Source organism: Platichthys flesus, chromosome 17 (genome assembly GCF_949316205.1).
Source record: "Platichthys flesus chromosome 17, fPlaFle2.1, whole genome shotgun sequence".
Lineage (NCBI taxonomy): Eukaryota > Metazoa > Chordata > Actinopteri > Pleuronectiformes > Pleuronectidae > Platichthys > Platichthys flesus.
The window spans coordinates 9,975,166-9,998,734 of record NC_084961.1 but is presented as its reverse complement, the minus strand read 5'-3'; the positions used below and the strand labels follow the sequence as shown (position 1 = coordinate 9,998,734).

At 45.8% G+C, this 23,569-nt stretch overlaps 1 protein-coding gene across 2 annotated transcripts in view; it reads right to left on the bottom strand.

The window, feature by feature from the left end:
- Positions 1–19,599, bottom strand: part of sdc3 (syndecan 3) — a 35,778-nt gene extending 16,179 nt beyond the window's left edge. For both annotated transcript variants that reach the window (XM_062409964.1, XM_062409965.1), the window contains exon 1: positions 18,938–19,599. In XM_062409964.1, coding sequence (XP_062265948.1) covers positions 18,938–18,994 — 57 coding nt within the window. In that variant the 5' untranslated portion in view covers positions 18,995–19,599. The remainder of the gene's footprint in view (positions 1–18,937) is intronic.
- Positions 19,600–23,569: the final 3,970 nt, after the last annotated feature.

Below are 23,569 nucleotides of genomic sequence, written 5' to 3'. Positions count from 1 at the left end.
AACAATAATCATCTGTCAAAAGTTGAGAGATCAGGCCTGAAATGAGGTAAAGTGATCTTCATGGGCCACTTCTCCCACATCCCAGTTTAATTCACTGTAGATGGAGCGCCCACGCTTTGTGATGCACTAGCTGATTTAATGCCATGTCTGTGTCCGCTCCTCTGCAGTCTGACCCACACCGATAAGAGGTGCAGAGTTTGAGCCATGCCTCTCAGTGACCAAAGTGGACTGTTGATAGCTCTCTACCTGGAAAACGGTCATGGCCACTTGGCACGTACGGTCTGGACCACTTGCAGGGGGAAAAAACTGCAGCCAGTTTACTGGCTGTGCTGTACTGTTCCACGCCCACCGCCTCTTCTCCAGCGTGGATCCCCGGCCCTGTCGGTATAGTGACCTCTATCTCCCTCCATCTTTTATTGCTTTTCCGCTTGGTCTCACTCCCCGCCCTGCTCTTCCTCTCTCACCAGCTGGGCGGGTTGGGCGGCAGCCAGCATGGACGCTAACACACTTACTGTCAGACAAGGAGATGAGAGGGCAGGCGGGGTGTGTGTGTGTGTGTGTGTGTGTGTGTGTGTGTGTGTGTGTGTGTGTGTGTGTGTGTGTGTGTGTGTGTGTGTGTGTGTGTGTGTGTGTGTGTCTGAGAGATAGACAGATAGAGAGAGAGAGACACAGAGCGAGCGAGCGAGAGAGAGATAGAGAAGGTAGGTTACCAGGTGATGGCCTGGTTAAGACACCTGCCACCTTTAGAAGAGATTAACACAGAACAGCTCTGCACAGTCACACAGTCTCACACACTTACAGAGACGCACATGCACACACACACACACGCACTCACACACACAGAGAGAGAGAGAGAGGGTCAGATGTCGAGACAGTGTCTTGTAGCAATGACGTCAGGTGAAGCTTCAAACAACTCACACCTGCACGCTACAGCCAAGGGGGGGGTCAAAGAAATCCTGTCTCTGTGAACACAAGGTGACATAAAGTCTTAGAATACACTCCTCTATTCATGGACACATGATGAGCCAATGGACCCCTGAGGTTAGAAACATGAAAGGGCCCCTCTTCTCAGCAGAGTATAGCCTTACACAGTGTGCTCACTTGTTTTTACACTGTATTCCACATCGTGCTCATTTGGAGCCAGAGTCACAGTAGCGACCAAGGGATGGAAGTAGGGAAGTCCTGTCGGTTCGGAGTGTTAGGACGATAACACTCACTAATTAGCACATTATACAAAGTACATCTGAGGCAAATCTAAAATCATTAGGGTTCATCCTGAGGGGAACATGAATGTATCGACACCATTTTAAATTGTGTGATATCTATAGATACTTCAGACGGGAACAAAGGAGCAGCAGTGTTAGTCATAGGGCTATGGGGCTCATATGACTTGCACTTCAGTCAGCCACCAGGGGGCGATCAAGACACCTTGGCGTGATGTCACAAACTGAAAAAACGTGAATGCAACCTACTCAAAATCATCTGTTATTCAAAATAAAAAGTACAGTACAAATACAGATTTATGAAACCATTCCATCAAGGGCTGTAATGTTCTTTGAAACGAAAAAAAAGCAAGAATGTTTTCCGCAGTCAATGCTGTCAAGCCTCATATCAGCAGCGTTCAGCCTGTGGCTCCAAACCGTACAGCGTCTATCAAATTGATTCCCTCAGCTGTTTGATAAATACATACATTCACAGTCATGGCTGAAATGTCTGTCATGAACGTCTCCTCCTCACTTCTTTCAGCCTCCTAGGCCTCTTTTTGTGGCAGTGAGCCAAGTAAAAAAAAAATAAAAGCTCCAACTGTTAAAGGGCGGGTTATTATTTAGCGTCAAGATATTCTGTACAGTAACAGCTGCAGCGGGGGGTCATCAGCAGCCATCACTTTGTGTTTGCATGAGGGAACCTGCCTGAGCAATTTTACACTGATTAAGCCGTTTAAGAGATGGGAAGTGGTTCTGGGTGGCTGCGAGGGGGATTAATAGGGAAAGTGTGTCGGATGTCAGTGTTCAGACTAATTTTAAGGTTTAAAAAACAAAAATATAGTCTGACTTTTATAGCCGCTTGTGTTATTTTTAAATATGTAACAATCTCAAACTGCTCTCCAGCGCCCAAGTGGACATGATGCTGAGTGGGAAGGCTGATTTAGTCCATTGCCAAACACATTTCTAATCTCGTCCTGCATGTTTGTCTCAGTTTTTCACACCCGAGTGCTCCCCGTGACCGATGATTGGGACCAAGGGAAAGAAATGTAAACACGCTCGTGTTCAACAGCCAGGAAATAAGTGAAACACTTTTACTCCCTCCACTATTTTCAGTTCTTTCCGCCGATAACATTTCTGACAGCGCTACCATAGCCGATCCAAAAAATCACAGTCGCTGCTGGTCGTATTAATTCCTCCCCAGAAAACCAGAGGGAGGATTGCATTACGCCGGCTCTAGTTTGTTATTCCCGCTCACTCGGGACCGTCTCCGAGCAGCACCAGACCACAGCTGAAAAGCATCCAAGCACTAATATTATCTTTCTAATATTATCTTTCTCCACTGAGTTATAAGGGACAAAAGATGATCCAAGTGATGAATGGCCTCGTGGAAAGTCGTGCATTTGCTAAATATGGTGCAGTGAGTGGCTCGGTCAGAGAGCTGCAGGGACAGAACAGGTGCACAGTGGAGGAATAATGAAAAGAAAAACATGCATCTGGATTGTCTGAATCTAAATCCGATTTTAAGTTATTTTAATTTCCATCTCACACTGTTCATAGGCTACCAAACACTTAACAGAGCATTACTTCATATCAGTTACTAAAGCTTTTCGTTGCAAGCATCACCATTAATCCTCATTAATGCTCCCTGCACTCCCTCTTTTATGCAGACGACTACGGAGGCCTTTAAACTGAGAAACTGACTTTAAATTATTCACCCAAAATGTAACAGAATATGATCAGTCCTCTCCGTCATCGTCTTACAAGCAAAATACTGACCTCTTTCTAACAAACATACACTGTTCTCTCTCCACTTAGCTCTGTATAAAGTGTTTCCCCTAGAAATTCTTTCGCCATGGCTTCATGATGTGAAGATTTAGGCTGAGGTTCCCATTACAGAGGAAACCCTGGTAGGTATCGTACTTTTCCTTCGGTTGATTCATGTATGTAAAGCAATGTTATGTCATATTTTATTCATGTCAGCCTCACTGTTTACTGTTCGCCAAACTATGTCAACTGCTAATGCAACAGGAAAAGCATTCATCGGTTCGGGGCTGAAGGAGCAGGAACTGTGGGCCCCGGGAGGCCGAGTGTGTTTAACCTGTAATGTCTCCGTTCTTCCAATAAAACGAGCAGCTGACACTGAGACTTGCCGCAGACTCAGTGGAGGTCACATGACTGCGTAGCGACACATCAGGCGGCCTGTAACCGTGTAATGGACTGGAGCTGTGAGACTCACACACACAAACACACACACACACTAATGCATAGATGCACTCAGCGCTTGGTGAAATATGGAGGAGCAGTATGATGGGTGGAGGGGTGATACAGAGAGAGAGAGAGAGAGAGAGAGGCAGAGAGATGCATATCTGTATGTAGGTCCCAGCTGTTACACTAATCTGACAATCCAGCAGGATTAAACCACATCTCAAGGCTAGCCCACAGACACACAAACACACACAGAAAAAAAACACACACAAGGCCTCTCTGCGTGAAATACTCCTCCATTATATATGACCTTATGAAACATGCATCTGTGTGTGTCACTGTCCTGCTGCCAGAGATGCCTTGAGATTCTGACACAACTGCTGCTCCCACACTACACAATATACCACCGTGCATGTGTGTATGTGTACGTGTATTTGTGCGTTTGTGTGTGTGTGTGTCTGTTGATGTTTAGTGGAGAAATGTTGCAGAGAAAAGTGAATGCTGCCGGTTGGATGGTTGGTCAAGGACTGCGTTTTTGTGGCTGCTTCTATGAAGTAGTGGAGAGAGAGAGAGAGAGAGAGAGATAGGACGGAGCAAGGCCGAATGCGGATTTATGAGTGTGTGTGTGTGTGTGAGAGAGAGGGTGATTATAGCCTGACTCAATGGGCCCATTTCTGCAGGGCCAGTGGGAGGGCGTGGTGCCTGTGGCTGGAACTTTTCTTGTGTTTCTAAGGAACTTTTCAAAAGGGCTCAGCAATGTGGCTGCGTGTGAGAGAGCGAGCCCCGGAGACCATGATGCCTTTGTGTGGCAGCGAGCGAGAGAGAGAGAGAGGCACTCAGAGTACACTCAAAAAACGGTAATCAATGGTCTCCTCTCAGTCCCGAATCGAAAAGCGTAACACACACACGAGGAAATGCACACACAAACAGACGATGATTAGAATCACATTTCTCCCCATATACAGTGATGCGAGTCACAAGGCAGCATCTGTGTCTGTGTGTGTGTGTGTGTGTGTGTGTGTGTGTCCATATAATTACAGCCTGTGTAATCAGGCTAATGACAGTCATGCGTCTTTACAGACCCCAAGAATAAAATCAATGCATAAAAGCAGAGTTTTGGAGAGGACGCGTTCAAATTGAGAGTACTTGAAATAAGGGGAAACACAGTGAGGGATAGAGGGATGATGGGGCCGGTGGCGGGGGGGAGGAGACGGAGAGAAGAGCGTTTTTGTCTTTGAAGCAGGGGAGAGAAATCCAATCAGCCCTGTGTAATTCAATATGGGATTGAAAGAAGCACCTTTTTGCCATTGTGTGTGTGTGTGTGTGTGTGTGTGTGTGTGTGTGTGTGCAGTAGGCGAAATGTGTTTTATTATGATTTCACATCTCACACACACACACAAGGTAAATAAATTGCTGCTCCGGGGGCATCCCGAGCAGCTGACCTTGCCACGCTCTCTTGGACCCCCTCCCATTGGTCGCCCTGACTTTGGCGGAGCAGCAGCCTCTCCCAAGGCTGGGAGCAGAATTTATCCAATGACTGCAGGCCCAGTGACCTCCAGCAGCAGCCAGATAGCTGATGGATTCCTCATGTATCATAACGACTCTGGATATCGAGCACTCATTACGCAGGTCGTGAGATCTGGTGACGGAGCGAGCTCCAGATAAGACGGGAGCAGTGAGTGGGGCCACGCTGCCTGGATGCTTGTGACCTCATAAGATATTTATCTTGAGATACTGATTAACTCTAATGAATCAATGTCAGAAGACTTGAGGCACTCATGAGCCAGCATGATAAACAAGGACGGGAAATTAGACATTTGGTTTGCCTGTTTTTTTTTTTCTTCTCTTCAATGAAAGGCTCATGTGTTCTCTGTAGACTCCGTCGTGCAGAGCAGCTGGGTGACTTTTAAAAGGAAGACGGGGATTTTGAAAACTGAAAATGACGGAAAAAACGAATGCATTAAACAAATAATTAAAAAAAAATCTTGCACAGCTCCATGATTTTAAACATGAGGATCTGCCATCTTCTTTGGTCCTTTAGACAGTGACTAGTCATTTAACCAAAGTTATAACAAACTAAATAATAAGAGGACTGAACAGACAATTAATCTGTTGATTAGTTTTCATGCCACCAATTGGTTTGGTTTCCAGGGAGGGACGATGGTTTAATAGGGAACACAAAAGATATTTGGTAAAATTAGTATTTTCCATTTTTGCTTTGTCTCTTGAATATTTAAATAATTTAATATTTTGTAATTAGTTTTTACCTTCAGGTTTCTAAAACGTTCAAATAAAGTAATCTTAGCAGGGACATTCATGTTTGCAGCACAGACATGCAGCCTGTAATTATAAAAAGTTGGGGGGGAAATACACTTATTGGCAAGGTCTCGTGACTGCATGTCTGTCAAGAGAGTAAATCGAAACCAACCGTATATGTTGTGTGGATCAAACGCAATCTTGTTGTAGTATTGCTCGTTAATGTCCAGGCTAAACTACCAAGATAAACTTATATCGAAATTACCGTTTTTCTTTCCCCTCGTAGCACAATCTTTGAATGAGCACAAATTTACAGCGAGCATCTGTAACATGAGGGCCGGTGGCTGTTATGGGTCGTTACTTTCTCTGAATCTGAAGCTGCAGACCTCAGAACAACCAGCACAACATTTAGCCGGCGCAAAAATCGATGCACCGCAACAGATAAAACGTCGGCCCCTGCCATCTGTGAATGTCATCTTATTTGCCGATGGCAGTCGACAAGGTCAATATCGGCTGATGGTGACGTTCAGCAGATAAATCAGTGCGTCCGTAGTGAAATGTATAGACGTGAAGTCATTATTATTCAGGTGGAGGCTCCCTGTTGTTCAGACGGTGTTTTCTTCCCTCCGCCTCTAAGGAATCAACTCTCAAATGAATATGATCACACACACGTGTTGGTTCTTCTCTTCATCTTCTGCAGCACAGTTAAAGAAGTTAAAGCGTCACCCCTCAGTGCGCAACATTATTCACCAACCAATTAATTAAAAGGTGGATTTAAGTAACTAATGGCTCGAGCATTATTGTCTAACACATAGATTAGCTCCTGAGTGCTTGCTATAACAACCAGCAATCATTAATTCCCGGGTACTATTGGTTCGGTTTAATTAAAGTGTGACTGGGGAGCTTGATGGAGGCAGAGCGGTCAGCGTCGCTGTAAACCAGACAGAACGTGTTCCCCGGCGACAGGGAGATATACGGGTTATGATACGATCTTTCTCTTACAGCCCTCCTCTCTCGCTGTAATCCCGTCCAGGTTGTTCCCTCCATTCAATCCGTCTCAGCTGCCCTAAGCTCTTTACAGGCCTGCGTTAACCACCAGTCCCTCTCTCTCTCTCTAGTCTGCCCCCGTCCATGCATCTCCCGATCAGCTCTTTTATCATTTTTGGCTCCACCCTCCCCCACTCTCCCTCCATTTTCTTATTAGCTTCTAATATCTTTATTTTACTCTGCACATATTTACATATTCTATCTTGCCCTTCCTTCCCTTGCCTGCAGCGTTCTTCTCTTCCTTTCACCGCCCGCTCCCTCCTTTTCTTCTCTTTACCTGCCACCGTGTCCTTTCATATCACTTTGGTCGGTGATTGCCTCTGACCTCGTCCCCCTCTCGTTCGCTTCAAATCCCCTCTCGCTCCATCTCCACACAATAATCACTCTCAGATCGGTCGCCACGCCTTGCGGCGGCTTTGTTCCATTCTTTTTTTTTGTGTTCCAATCATCAACATTTCCATTATTGGGTGTTAAAATAAACAAGATGATGACACAAGATGCAATTTCTGCTCAGCAGTTACCAAACCAAATATTTATCATCACAGTTAAAGTTGGGTCTTAAACCTCATATGCCGCTAAAGTATTTTTGGAAATGACAAAATGAGGTGATGGAGAGGGGGGAAGGACGAGTAAGAAAAAGGTCCCCAGCCAGAATTGAACTGGGAACATTGCAATCACAGTGTGGTGCACGCCTCTTAACCGCTAAGCCACCGTGACACCCAAACCTCACTGCTTTTTTTGGTACCAACAGCACAGGGTTTAAATGGGACACAGAGACAACTGCACAGACCTTTAAAATTACTTTGCAATTACAACTGGGAATTGAACCTCAGGTCTTTTCTGGTACCCACGCATTCCCATAGCAGAGTATCAAAGACTCAAGCTTGTAAATGTCAAATCTGTGTCAGTTTTCTTTAACTTCAACTTTTAGACAGTTTATTAGACTCAAATTAACCAAACAAAACATCTATTATCAGCGAATTTTACATTCAGGTCGTCATTGTTATTTTTCCAAGCGAAATGCCAAATATTTGCTGCTTTTGTATGTTTTTTTTAAATGTTTGACCTTCAGTTCTGGGCTGATTGTCAGACCCTGTTAGGTTGGACTCTGGGAAATGCTATTTTCATCTTCATAGACTACACTGTATTTTTGTCATTTGACCATTATCTGCATCCCTACTTACCTTATTCGGCCAAAGTTCTTATGCATGAGGACAACATTTACGATTTGAGATCTTTGGCTTCTTTTTCTTGCATGGAAAATGGGTCTGGTAGAAAAAACTGCTCACATCTCAAAGTGAGGTAGTTTTTAATGTGTTTTCTCTGCACTAATAAAACCTCAAATTAACCTGCACCTCTACTCAACATCAGAGACAGTAAAACTTCAGACATGCACGGAACTCTGCACATATTCCTGAAATATTGCAGAGGGGCTGTGTGTGAGAACTCAAGCTTCCGCGTTAGTTCATCCAGTGGCTTTGCAGAACTTTTCAACCCAGCCCCCTGGTGAAATGTCCGCAAAATGTCAGAGTGGGCCCGTGTGAGAATACAGCAGGGAAAAGTACAACAAGCAGAAGTCACAGCGAGCGAGTGGGCGTGTGGACGACATTTCTAACTCGGGACGGATGCAGAGCAGAAAAAACAAACAGAATACAAATATATATGTTGCTATGCATTATGCGACTGTTTGCTACTCAATTTTAAAAAGTATCATCAGTTTGAGTTAATTATAACCCAATTATAATATTCTTCAATTTACATGTCTGTAAAGGATAATTGAAGTGTGTCCTCTGTCTCACCCTTCCCCTTGTTTTGTGTGACCTGTCAATCTGCCCTGCGTGTCTGCCGCTGTCATATCATGTCCTGTCACACAGACCCCCCACTCGGTTCAACAAGGGAAACAATTATCATGTCTCACACTCGCTAAATAAACAGCACACTTGAGAAGACAGGCGGACACACACAAACACACACTTGAGGCTTTCTGCTGGATTTCTGCTGGCTAAGATTAGGGCTAATCCACAACTGTTGGAATGAAAGATTAAGAATGAATCACCTGCTGCTGCAAAAGTGTGTGAGTGCACGCGTGTGTGTGTGTGTATGAAGGCGTTTAAATAAAAGTCCTATGGGAAAGAGACATGCTGCAACCACCAACCAATATTGCAGATCCCCATCCTCCAAACCACATGTGCACACACACCAACAAACACACCCACACACAGCTTGTTAGCATCAGTGGCTCATTCAAACGCCTTTGAAAGAGCCCTTTAAAGCAACAGAGTTCAAAAAAGACACACACACACACACACACACACACACACACACACACACACACACACACACACACACACACACACACACACACACACACACACACACACACACACACACACACACACACACACACACACACACACACACACACACACACACACACACACACACACACACACACACACACACACACCCCCCCCCCCCCAATGCTCTTCCCTCACGGCTCGCCGATAATTGAAGAGACGTGAGAAACACATGGCAAAAGCCTTTTGTTACCAAGTTCCTGTTTATTAGGACGAGAAGAATAAACGAGCAGCTCCACAGCGGTGACAATGGAGCGAGGGAGCAAGGCGAGGAGGAGGAGCGGAGCTGGTGGGTGGATCGTGTAGAGATGGATGGATGGAAGGAGAGAGGGAAAATGTTGCAGCAATGAGCTCCTGACCTCGTTCACTCCTCTGTCGGGACGCTGGGCTAAATAATTCAAACGCACACATACACAGTCACATGCCTGCCGCACACAGTATTGCTCGCTCTCGTTCGCACAAGCAGCCTCCCTGTGCTGCTGCTTCATCACCTTCTCTGCCTGCGTTTCACGTGCAAACACGCACATGTAACACACCCATAAAACTCCCCCTTTGTGCACCACTCAGAAAGCTCCCTCTCCAGCTCAGGCTTGAAGGCCAGCTCTATAAATACTCACTTCCTGTGTCCATCCTATAATAAACACATAACCAGTGAGACAGAGACATACGCGTACAGGTCGTTCGAATCAGTATGCAGACGAGCAGATCCGCTGCTGTGCACAATCTAATACAATCGTGATGAAATATGACTGTAAGAACCCCCCCATTCAATGAGGATGACAACCCAGATAAGACTGAATTAATATCAAAAATAAAAACTGATTAACTCTGCATCTGTCTCTATGGAGAACACACCAGAAACCAAATATTTGCAAATTAAAACCGACAGATTCTTTGTGTTGTCAAAGAAAAACACGAGATACAGATAATTGACAGATTAGAGACAAGATGAAATAGAGTGACAACAAATTGGACGACAAAACATTGATACATCCCGTCCTGTGTAAGCATGCATTTAACTTCCCCCTTTTTACCCGATCTTTATGTCTTTCCTGCAGCGCCTTAAAGACGCTCCCCGGGGAGAACGCAGTCTCTATCTTCGTCTCTTTCTTCATTTACGAGCACTCTCTACCACTGTTAAGGGCAGACTAACTTACAGAGCTTTCAGTGGCCCTAGTGGCCATTTTCAAACATGGACTCCCAGAGGAATAATGATAGCACTAGTCAGAAAGTGGCTGAGCCAATGACGAGAAGACTCTTGACACAGAGCATTGGGAGCAGGGGGGGGGGGGGGACCGGGCGTCATTAGCAGTGGCCTGAAGGTAAAGCTGCAACTTTGTTCCGAGGTTTTAGAATTTGGTTTTTACTAGATCAGAGAAATATTACACACTTGACAAAACAACAGTATATTAGATTATGGCCAAATCAATACCAACTAAAGTACCTGTAAAAAAATAGTCTAGCCTATAAAATGTGAGCGCAGACATATCATTTCTAGATAAATTACTTAAACACTGCAAAAGATTAAACAGTTACAGCTCTGGACTGCTACATTTAATTGATTCATCTAACGTTTTATTTTTCTCCCTTCCCACTAGCATATTGTCAAATTCAAGACGCAAGAACCGCATTGTGTTTCCAGTTTTTCCTAAACAATCCCCTCAGAAAAGTTAAAAGAACTATTCTAACTATTGATCAATACAATAAAAGAGTCAATTCTAAAACTACCAGAAAAAAACAATGCGATCCAGTTCAGAGCTCCAGAAAAAGCCGCTAAGCAGATGTCTGTCAAGCTTAAGATCATTCACAAGAGGAAGACTAAGCTTTGGTGATCATTTTAAGATTAAACTAAACTATTAATACTTAAATTAAGACTAAAAATGTCCAAAGTTTCAACGAGACAAAAAATAGAGGAATCACAGCTTGCTGGGACGATTACCATCAGACAAACAAATGGGCAAACAGATGGAGGGGGAGATGGGTGGGGGCCTGGGGTTCAAGTGGTGGAGGTCAGACGGGGGCCAGCCGCACAGAGACGATGATCCTGGTCGGCAGTGTGAAGATGGCCGGCCTTATCACGGCCTCAACCCTCAACCTCTTATCAGCCGCCTGGCAGGAAATACACATTCCAGCCGTCGTCCCATTGGACCGCATTGGGTTTCAGCTCTGTGTGACCCCACCCATCCGGCCCTTCGTTAATTCAGTTACCCAGTCGTTACAGAAACGGGCCAGGAGAGACAGTGGCACCTACAGTAGGGATGCCCACGATAAGAATGACGGCACCTTAGCAGCGTTAATATGCTGGTGAAAGGCACATACACACACACAGACACACACACACACACACACGTTTGTTGGTGCGAAAGAGGCGCCCTGTTTCTGAGGGTTTTATTTATAGCGGAAAGCTCTAACACACACAGATCCCAGAATGCTTTGTGGTTTTGGAGGACGGCAATGGGTTTATGCTCTCTAATTTAGAATCCTATAATAGTACAAACACACACACACAACTGTAAAGTTGAGACTTAACTGCCATCTTTTCCTTTCTCTTTTATTCAATTTATTGTAGTGGAACAGTTCAATGGGGGAAAACTGAGAGGAGGAAAGGAAAATGAAAAAAGGAAATGAGTGGAGTCGGAAAACAGAATGAATCGTGAAAAGCTGTGAATGAGAGAGGCACCGGAGAGGACGAGGAAGCAAAATGAGACGGAGCAGAACGAGAGAACGAGGGGAAAGTGAGGGTAGAACGCGGAGAGAGAGAGGGGGGGGGGGGGGCAATAAAGCTGTGACAGCGACAGCGATGCTGGTTGTCATGGCGACGGCCGTGGAGAGCAGGTAGAGCACGGTCTCCTGGGAATGAGCAGTACACGCCTCCCTCCCCCACCCGCACTCTCCCGACATCCCTCCATCCTGGCTCCCGTCTCTCCCTCGTCCTGGCCCCGCTCCATCGTCCAGCTCTCTGTTCTCCCCTCTCTCCCTCTTCCATATCCCAGAATTTAACCACATTACTTCTTTCTCTTCCAAGGATCTCTTTCCCTCTGCTTCAAGCTCTTTCCTTTCCACCCCGATCCCTCTTTTTATTCCTCTTTTGATCCTCCAGCATCCTGTTCGCCTCTCCCCGGCTGTAGCATTACCGTAACACTTTTTCCATCCTTACCTTTCTCCATTTTATTTCCCCCGGTCTTTCCCTCCTTCTCATTATCTTGTGGTCTCTGCACCTCCCTTTTTTCCACTCCTCTCCTCCTCCATCCCCTTGTCTCTATATTCATCTAACTCCCCTCCCTAGAGAATACGTGTGCGAGTGTGTCTGCGCAGCGCTGCCCAATTACTGCGAAGGGGAATCTGTGTGTGTGTTTGGTAACTACGCGGCCTGTGTTCCCAGCCTGTTGTGACCTACCTAAAAACACCTCCAGCGTTCTCTGTCTCCCTCTGACTCACCGAATCCACAGAACTGCCGCGCACCAACCACAACTATTCACTGGCTCTGCAGGAGTGCATGTGTGAATGCAGTTTGTGTGTCAGATAATCAAGAGTTCAGCGCTAATGCACATATGTGAGCAGGCGTGTCTGCGCTTGTGTGTGTGTGTGTATGTGTGTTACCGGGCATGGGGAGAGGAGCCAGGGTTTCCAGCAGGATGAACTGAGGCTATGGCAGCATTCTTTCTGATACGTGGGACGACTTGAACGCATGCCAGTGGGAATGTTTCGGTGTTGCACAATGTTGTGGAGCCAGATGATTGAAGACATCGGGTACTCTCGAAGCTGCGACTGGCAGCATGAACTGAGATCCACCAGCTGATCAAGTACAACACCTCAGCGTGAGCAGAAGAAAGGGGTCTTGTTATGCAGCCGGGCACAAAGCTACAATTATGAAGTGTTTCCATATAAAAGCAGTTAGCTGTTTTAAAGAGGCAGGATGGGGCAACAAAAGAGAAAGTAACTGGGCACTCAAGCTGCACCTAACTTCATAAACTCGCAGATATCAGTCCCGCAAAAGTGCCCATGGCTCCCTGGGAAAGTAGGGGAAATGTTGAACACAGGGGTTTATACAATTGGATGAACAGGGTGTACAACTGCCAGTGGATGGTAGAATATGTCTCCCAATGCAATCGCGTGTGATCAGATCTTCGTGCCCTGTATGCAAATAAATATCATTCCTGTTTTGCCAAAACCAAACTGTTGGCAGGCTGTTTCTTTTTAAATTGGCAGAAGGAAGCAAAGCACTTCCTGCGCCTGGTCTGCCGGAAATTAAAAGAAGACGAAACCTAAACAACACAGACTGGGTCCATTTCTTACTGTGCTCCAGACAAACCAAACCGCCCAAGACGTTTGACGCACTCGCCCTACATTTCTAATGGCTTTTAAGAATTTTCGGAAGCCAGTTTATGTAACTTGAGAACCAACTGAAGGAAGCATGAAAGAGCCCGTAGAGCAAGTGGAGCAGACAGTCCACCTCCGAATGTGGTCTGAGCAATCAGATCTCGCTGCTCACTTGGGTGCGGTCCCACTTGTACTTAGAGCTGTCCTCTTTTGATCAGTTCACCCATTGAAAGATTGGAATGCCACGTATATTATGAATAAGGCCAAAGGACTATGTTGATAGAAAAAAAACTGAATATAGCCCTAATCGTGAGGGGTTGTGAGGTTTCAATGCAAAGACAGCGAACGCTTTGTGAATAACATCTTGCTTTTGTCTGCAATGTGAACGGATACAGAAAGCATTGTCTCACTCTTCAAATGACTCAACCATTGACACAGATTTGAATAGTCTCTGATCGCCAATGATGAAAAATGACACCCGGGTGAATGTGCTAACTTCTTCCTTTTTACTTTGGCCGTCTAGACACGTGATGAACGTTATGACACATTGAGCTTCCGTAAGTCTAAACATTGGAACAAATATAGCCATGTACGTTTGTGCAACAACATGCAACTGCAATTTATGTCTTGGTATCGTGCGAGATGCAACCCAGGTAAGATAGCGCCTCTGTTTCTGGTGCATTCATGATGACGAACGTGACTCATGTGGAGATGAACTCCTCCACTGGCAATCTTGGAAAGAGTCGAACAACTCTTTTGGCAAATTACCCTGCATTTCAAAAAACCCACTTACACTCTTTTCACAATTTTGGTAGAAAAGAGGTATATGTTACTTTTGGGCATGGCTGCTTGGACTTACAGCCTCCTTCATTGTGCATCTGCTACTAATTGCTCGGAAAGTCATTTTTTTATCTTGAATTTTTGAATCCACCGGCAGCCAATGGAGGGAGGCCAAGACTGGAGTAATGGGCTCGCTCTGTCTTGTCAGAGCTACAAGCCAAGTTGCAGGATTTTCAACCACTTACACACGAGCTACATGAACTGAGGCAGGAGTCGATTCTATTCATCTAGTCATGAGGACACTAAGGCTTGTATTCATTTCTCGGCTCGTCTCAAACACTTATCTGCTTTGCCTTGATTTGTTACCACGAGCTCACGTCGATAAAGAAAAACCAGTCCCCAGCTGAAATTCTTTCACCCCGAGTTTTGCTTCTCAGGCTGCGCAAGTTTCTTGATTGGAAAACTGCAGAAGAAAATCCAGACGTGACTCACGAGTGACGTGTAAATTATTAGTATGCAGCCTGACATTAGAGGGTAAAGGCAGATTGCAGCGCAGCCTTTTGAGCTCTCCTGGGGCCAATAATGAGGGCCCTCTGTTCTATCCTAATTAAAATTGATAGAGTTTGCTACACAGAGTTGAGCTCTCAGTTAAAGTTCAGTATGAGCTGCAAATTCTGAGCTCCCATTGTTCCGTCGGCTCGGAGGGACGACACACTGAAATAACAGGTATTGTGAGGGCAAGTTTCTCTGTCCTTACTCTGTTATCGCTCTAATAGCAAATGGGAAATTCCATTTCTATTGAGTCGCATAAAACACTGAAACTCTCTCCAGCAGACAGAAAAACTAATTTCAGTCAAATGCGGCGCATCTGCCAAGCCAGTCATTCCAATGAGATAAGAAATTGCCTTCAGATATGAGTGAGCAGCATGTGTACATATGCAACACACACACACATACACAAATAGCCAAAGGGAGGAGACAGGGAGATGAAGGGGGGGGGGGGGGGGGGGGGGGCGAGTTGTTTTTCTCACTGAAGGCTATCATTATTCTCCCTCCCTCTGCCCATGCTCACCTCCAGACACCCGGCCTCTGAATGCAGGTCCGGATATGAACCGTGATCCTTTTCATTTCCTCCCCTCCACCAGGGAAGGTGACCCGCCATACCATCACCCATCCTTTCACACACACACCTGAAATACCTCCTCCACTCCAGGAGTGTTTTCTACCTGCCAGCTTGTGTGCTGCCGTGTGAGGGGGGACTTTGTCCTCCAGCCGAGTGAGAAGGGACCCACTTCCTGTGTCAAATTGCCCCTCGCATTCCACACTCTCCCTCAATCCACCTCGTCCCGGCTATTTTTTCCTCTTTCTTGCGCCTTCTCGCTTTCTTCTTCTCTATGGGGGGCTTTGTCTGCCATCGGACGCACAAAACACTGATTCATTCCGCGACTTAAACATGATCCCCAAGAACCAAACGCTTTTTCCGCCGCACACACACACACAGAGAGACTCACACTTCAAGGAGCACAAGTTTTGGCAGCGGATATTCGCTATTTTTGAGCCCACACACAGACAGATGGACGGATGCACATGCACACACACACACATTCACAGGCTGTCTGTGGGACACAACAGATGTCTGTGGGAAAATCGGTCTCCCATGTTAAATACATCCGAACGGATATGATGTCACAACTTGGATAACAGGAAATTTAAAAAAAGACACAACACTCAAGAGCACTCATCCCAAAATCCCCCCACAGACACACACACACGTCACTTGGTTTAAAGCCAAGAGGCTTCTACAGAAAGATCCTTCATCCTGAACTTACATACAACGCTGTGTGAGTGTGTCTGTGTTTCAACAACTCGGTTGCTCGAGGGAAGTCTTGCAATTATCAAGACTTGTATAGTTCACAAGTGTTACCTATAAAAGCAACACCTGCATCCATCTGTGCCCTCCTAACAGTGTTTTAGTGTGTGTGTGTGTGTTTATGTGTCACACCTGTCTCCATATGTACACTTCTAGACAGATTAGATCTGCTGGAGGCCAAGGATCTCTGGCAAAGACTGCAGCTGACTGACCCCTTAATAATCACTGTGTCTGGAGACGTGTGTGAATGTGTGTGTGGTGTTGAAAACCTCTGACAACCCAGCGATGCATCACAGCGCTCCAAGATGTTGACAGTACAAATATTGGGTCAGAAGCGGTTTCCCCTGAGTGAACGAGATAATAATTCAGAATTCAAGTCTCTGCTCACCTCAAATCTGTGCTCTTGGGAGTGTGATTGTGCGACATTTCAGCTCACGGTGTAATATATGTAATATACAGTATGCTACTAGGCTTAAGTCGTATTCTTTGGGTTCACCTTTTGGGTGGTAGAGAGGGTCGTCCACTAACCAGAGGGTCTGCAGTTTGCTCCCGGGCGCCTCCCGTTGGCATTCTGAAGTGTCCTCGCTCCAGACAGTGAAGCCCTATTTGCCCCTGATGGCTGTGAGAGCAGTGTAAGACTGGGTGGTAGAAAAAAGATCTGCATACAGAAGCACTGTTTGAAAGTGTGACTGGGTAAATGCAGGTTCAATATCGAAGCCCTCCAGCTGTCGTCGGATCACAAATTAGCCTCTGGCTGGAGCGGACAGTAATTTGGAGCTTCCGGAGTTCACAGCAGATATTCGAGCCAAGACTCTGTCACTGAGAGTCCGACTCGTTCCTTTCTTCACACTATTCGAACATTTCGCCTCACTGAACACAAACTGGGATACTTTCTGTCTGTGTTTCAGGGGTTAGTTTGACTGATCTTTATCAAAGCAGATAAAAGGCTGACAACCGACGCATTTTGCTCCATGTGTGCCGCATCGTTCTCTCTCTGTTCGGAATGTTAGGGCCCAGTCTCACATGCCTGGATAGCATGGGTCAAAGTTCACCAGAGTTGAACTCAAGGCTAAAGGCCCGGTCAGACCTACGTGAATGTGTCCGTGGTGAACCCGGTTCCAATCGTGGCGAGGTGTTAACACTTTGGCGAACTTTGACTTGCGATGTTCGTTTCACTTTCGCATGTTAGGCCGCGCCCCAGGCCGCGCTGCATTTTGCTTTGCCACAGGAAGCGGAGGTTTAATTATGAAATCCTTCTCACAGATTGGAAATGAACAGATGGCGAAGGTTGGCCACTGAAATATTTGGGTATTTGTGACCAGGCTCGTAAACTGCGGGCGACCGAGGCCTGCTCAAACGTGCTACCAGCCCCAAGTTCCTGTCACATACACATTCTGCATAAGGATCTGATTATAGAGATTAACGCAATTTGAGATTATCACACTTCACTTACAGAGATCCACGCAAATTGTACAAGGGCTTAGAGTGGTTGAAAAGACTGGAAAATGCTAATTAAATACAGTCCACTTACCAAATTAGTAGCATTGCTTAAAATATTAATAGATTTTTAGCTAAATTTAATACAACTCAATTTACGTGAAATTTTGGTTGAACAGTGTCAACAAACTTTACTTTAAGTATACTTCCAGGTTTCACTGGACTTGAAAACATTTTACACTGAGCACAGCAGATGTGAAATTAAATTGGCAAAAGCCTCGTGCAGTTATAAATAAAACTACACACTCATACTACACACTGTGTCACACAGGGAATAGTTGTTTTCTCCGTAATTTACATAGAGCAGCAGATTTGTGTTTTGATATTTTCTTCACCCTCCTCTTTTTCTATCAATGACTCGTTGAGCTTCCTCCTCCTCAAGAGGATAAATCTGGATCCATCGGTAACGGAACGGAAGGTGTGGGCGCGCTATGGGGGGTGCGTGAAGCTCGGCGTGGATCTGGGGAGGTGTGTGTACATGTGTGAGTGGGTGTGTGTTGAGGAAGGCGGGGGGGGGCATTCGCGCATTCCTAATCAGCTTCCCCGTCGCGATTCCCAATGACATCATTCCAACCGAGCCTTCGTTCGTGCACCGCATCGCCGTTAACTTTCCCGTTACCCCACCCACATTTAGCCACAGACACACACTGCTGCGAACATGCGCACGCACACACACATCCGTTCATGACGGACGGGACGGGATAACGTCCCCGGTTGGATTCTGGCATCTGGACAATAAGATCTGGCAAAAAATGGAGCAAGCCCCTCACAGGTGGCGATCGGACATCCAATCACCTATACACACACACACACACACACACACACACACACACACACAGACACACACCACTCAGACATACGGACCCACACACTAAAGTCGTTGAAGCTGCAATAGGAGCTGGCTCCCTGAATTAACGGCAGGATGTGAGCTGGTGACACAGACACCACAGACCGAGGCACCGCACAAAGACCCGCAATCAAGCTCAATTAGAGATAACCCGCTAATTACCGACACACACACACACACACTCACTCACCCCCTGACTCGAGGGGGTGCAGGCCATAATAAACCCCGACACTGAGACACAAAGGCTGGTGTGTGTGAGTGTGTGTGTATGTGCGTAAGAGCTGCATGGGGGCAGGGGTGCACGGGAGTCTCCAGCCCCCCTAACGGGACTCACGGTCGTCCAATGAGGGGCTGATCGCCTTATGTAGGTCGAGTGGAGGATTTCCTACCGATCACCGAGAACCACTGTCTCGTTAATAGTAACTGCACACGCACACACAAGCACACACACATTCACACAGATTCCCACAAAATGCCATGGTGCACACACAGGAGCTCCCCGGTTAACAAAGGATCGGAGTGAGTGAGTGAGGTGAAGGAGGCTCGTGCTTACCGCGGCGGTGTGCGCGAGGAGGAGCGCAGGGAGCGCAAGCAGCCACGGCAGCTTCATGGTCGGGACGCGCGTGCACAGCCTCCCGGTGCCGCCGCTGCCTTCGGGGGGAGGAGGAGGAGGAAGAGGTGAGGGGGTGAACAAAAGCCGCCGCCGCCGCCTGCTCTCGGTGCGTGAGTGTCGGTAGTCGGTCCGACTTCACATCCGCGCGAGCATGCGTCTGCTGTCGGCTTGTTTTTAATCCACGGCTTCACGCGCTGCTCCCGGTCACCGGTTGAAGCGGCGGTGTCTCCGCGAGGCCTCCGCTCAGTCTGCTCCTGCGAGGTTATGTGCACGAGCCCGATAGTTAGTACCGGGAGACGCCAGACTCTCTCTCTCTCCCTGAATCTCGCTATATACACTCAAGGCTCTCTCTACCCTTGCTCTCTCTCTCTCTCTCTCTCTCTCTCCCTTGCTCTACACACTCAATGCTCTCTCTCTCTCGCTCTATACACTCAAGGCTCTCTCTACCCTCGCTCTCTCTCTCCTCCCCCTCTCCGTTGAGGGCAGGATGTTCCGTATGGCGACGCTGTTTGGCCTGGGAGTCTGGCAGGAGGCTGAGAGAGTGTGCGCGTGTGTTCGTGAGTGAGATGGGGGGGGAAATCTCCGCGCGAGCAAGGGCGAGGATGCCCCCTGCAGCTCGTTTAGGCACCCGCAGCCCCACAGCCCCACGCACGAGCGCGCGCACACACACACACACACACACACACACACACACACTGAGACACTGAGGTGGTTCCGGTTGGCCGCGTGCCATTAACACACCTCCGCCTGTAGAGCCGCTCTCCTTCGCTGTGATTGGCTGCGTCACGGTCGGAGTCGCCCACACCTGAGCCTACGTAACTACAATTAACATTTATTCGCCCGCTCGCGCCCTACAGCCTAGTTGGGTCGCCTAGCAACCAGTCGGGCTAACCCCGGTGAAGCGAAGGTGGGAATCACCGCCTGTCGGTTGTAAATGGATAAAACACTTTATCTTTACGGGGACATGTCAACTTAATTGAGCTTCATGACTTGAGCCTGAAAGTCACTGTGCAAACACTGAGACAATATAAACTCTTGGCTCAAGGTGGCCATCTTATCTTTACAGTGACATGTTGTTCCAAAAAGGTCTTGACTGGCTCCTCTTTGCAGTAGCTGCAGCACTGGTGAGGTGTGAAGCTGCTTTCAGACATTGCACTGGCCCCCGAAGCTCCTCTGTATTTACTCCGGAGGAGGTGCATGTGTGTATGATTTCCCCGGAGGTCAATTCTGAAAATGACTTAATTAAAGAGATACTTCACCCAAAAATGACAATTCAGGCATTATCAACTCACCACTGTCCACTGGGGTTCAGAGGTAAACAGTGTTGCAGCCAGATCCAGTACAATTGAAGTAAATGGTGACCACTCTTTCAAACGTAAAAAAAAGTTTTTACAAAAAAAGTAAAAGCGTCCAATCTACTCCTGTGGTGTCATCCAGGTGTCCGTAAGCCCCTACATTCAAATTCGACTGAAAACCGCGTAATTCACACCAAGTTTTGAACGTAAATATCTTGAGGTTTTGGCAGGATTTATGACTTGTACTGCAGCCAGCCACCAGGTGGCAATCGAGTCAATTTTGGATATCTGACATGGCGTCCATCTTTCACGAGAGAGACGAGGTACAACGAAGCAATCATTCACACCAATGGTCATTTTAGAGTCAATGTGGTTGAACACAAATGTATAAATACTATATGCCTTGTATGAGCCCCCCCCCCCCCCCCCCCCCCCCCCTCTGTCAGACTACTCGACAACAAGGTAAAGCAGGACCCATCTTGCAGCCACTTTATATTCTATTCCCACATAACATTGCAACAAATCAAATTACTGCAAAAGCGGCTGACGCACACTCCATTCAGGCCTTTTGGCCCCCTGTGAGTTCAGGGCCCAGCACAGTTGCCCACTCTTATATATGGTTGGTCATTAACAGCCCACTGGCCTAATGAGCCTCCCTCACAGCCTGAACTCATACTGCAGCGTCCAGGTGGTTTATAAATCACTGCAGGAAGCACACCCTCACTGCTTGTGGTTGTATTATCTCTTTTCAAGAATCAACAAAGCCACGGGATAACTGCCACCGACATCACACCCAGTCCGATTTGTTTGTTCAGAGTAACTTCCTTCCTGTATCCATTCAGGCCTAGCATGCTCAAAACAACAGCCAGACAGGTAAGAACAGGTTTATTCCTTTCCTCCTGACTCCTTAAAAGGATAAACTGAAACACCCCAATGAGGGAATGTGTGTTTTGATAAGATACCTCTTTAATGCCACAGCGACTCATTACTCATGTCAAAACGATTATCTGCGTTTTCAGCCGCTGTGTGGACCGACTCGTCTTTTGTTCGCTCCTCAAACACCGGTAGCCTTTCACCTATGCGCCTGGTTTGATGATAGGAAGCCTTTCACCACCGCTCACATAAGTAATTATCTGGAAAATGAAACCAGGAACGGTCTTTTGAGTCTAATAACCTTTGTCATCGGTATCCAAAGACTTAAACAAGTAGTACCTTGCTGGGAGAAGTCATTACTGTAACTGATCGACATTGTTGGTTGCCATTAGTCAGAGCCTTAGCATGTTAAGGAGTCGCTCTCATTATTCATGTTTAGGAGAAAGTGGGGCATCAGGAGCGAGTGCCCTGCTCCCCTCTGACTCAGGCTGTGTGTAGTCACTTGTTATTTCACTGCAGATTGGAGAAGACACTGGCACTAAGCCTGAATGAATCACACTTACAGAAAAGTACATTCTGGTAATCTGTATCGCTTCAGGCAACGTTTTACATTTAAATGTGCAGAAGACACTTATTTCACAACTTCTTATTGTCAGACCAGAAGACCTCAAACTATCCCTCTTTATCCCCTTAATATATAGATTCTGCAGATTTATACTTGTTTCTTTCTTTACACACTCAGGTGGCTCCTTCTAGACACAAAGCATCAAATTCATTCGTTTCAATTTGTTTTCAAACGCATCAATTTAGAATTTCCTTCCTGTTTTGTTTCTTATACACCCAATTACTCACTAAGAAGCTTTGCATCTGAGGAAGTTGATAAACACTTTCATGTTTCAGGCTTCTTTCAATTGGAAGAAGTCACCTTCAAATATCCATAAGGCTTATTCCAAAAGATTCTTGTTTCTCATTCCAAACTAAATCGCTCATGTTTTCAGTACTAATGACTTCGTTCCAGGATTTCTTGCATTCCTACTTTCCTTAGTTTTTTTTCCATAGATTTTATTTGTCTTTTGATTGGGGGAAGGTTTTATCTTCTGTCTTGTGTTTCCTGTTCTTTTCTCTAGTTTGTTTTCCAACTGTATCTTCCATTCTACATTTTTGTTTTCAAATGGTTGCAACCTCCCCGCAAAACGTGAGGATCCATATCGAAGGTTTGTCCCATGACAAAATTTGTGTAAACAATGAAAGAAGCATGAGACAGTTAAATTTTCAAAGTTTTTTTTGTTCAGTTTGGTTTCAAAATAAAGATCACACAATTGTTTAGAGACAATCTACAACAGGAGTTACAAAAAATAGTTGCCCAGGCAATAAGCATACACAGGTTCTGTTAACTATACACATATGGTTACAGGTGTGCTCGTAGTAAATATACACAAGGCTGCTCCAAATGTACACCGCGCTGTGGCGGGCTGCCTCTCTCACCCAAAAAGACATGGACAGTATGATACAGCACTTACAGCACTAGAGAAAAATGCCAAAACACAAGAATATCCTCTGTACAATCCAAGGGTTTACCCCTGAAAACAGTCATGGATAATAGAGGGTGGGGGGTTAAATGGGTAAAAGTTACTTCTCCCGCCCAGCCAGCATACCTATACACATGACCCATTTCATGGGGTAATGCATTTTTATAAAAAGATCTTTAAAAAAAAAAAAAAAAGGTCAAAAAAGAAAAATTAAACCTTCAACATAAACCAGAAGACACAACAAAGTCTAACAGAATGTGTCCGGTTGGGAGATCGACGTCTTAAGTTAAGCAGTGACGAGATAAAGATAAAACCAAGCGTGGCGAATCTTTGTACAAGTACTATGCTGTATAGAAAGGGCTTTTCAAAACAAAAAATTTGATATTACAATTTACAATATACAACAACTCATATGTCACAACCAAGGAGGTGAGAATATACACTGAAATGCACAGGGTTTTTTTTTCTAAGATTTTTTTTTCCATAGTGAGCTTTTTTCTTTTTTTCCTTCTCATACCAAAAAGGGTGGTAAAGCACTTTTACATTACAAGGGTTTACAAATGTACAATTATACAGTCAGAAGTATGTGGTCACTACTAGGATACATTATAGATACAGATTCAACATCAAAAACCAGAAAAACTACAAAGTTTTATATATATATTTATATATATATGCAAAGGTCTACACCAAGTATACACGTTATATTTATAGAAGCAAGACCAGAAAAACGAATCTCCCATGCTAAATGATCTGTCTGCTGGTTAGCTGATGGCATGTGTGTGTTCGTCCAGGATTCTGTGACGTCAAACAAATTAAATATTCGCTCCATCTCATAGTGGTAAATAGCTAGGATGGCAGGAGGAAGGTGGGAC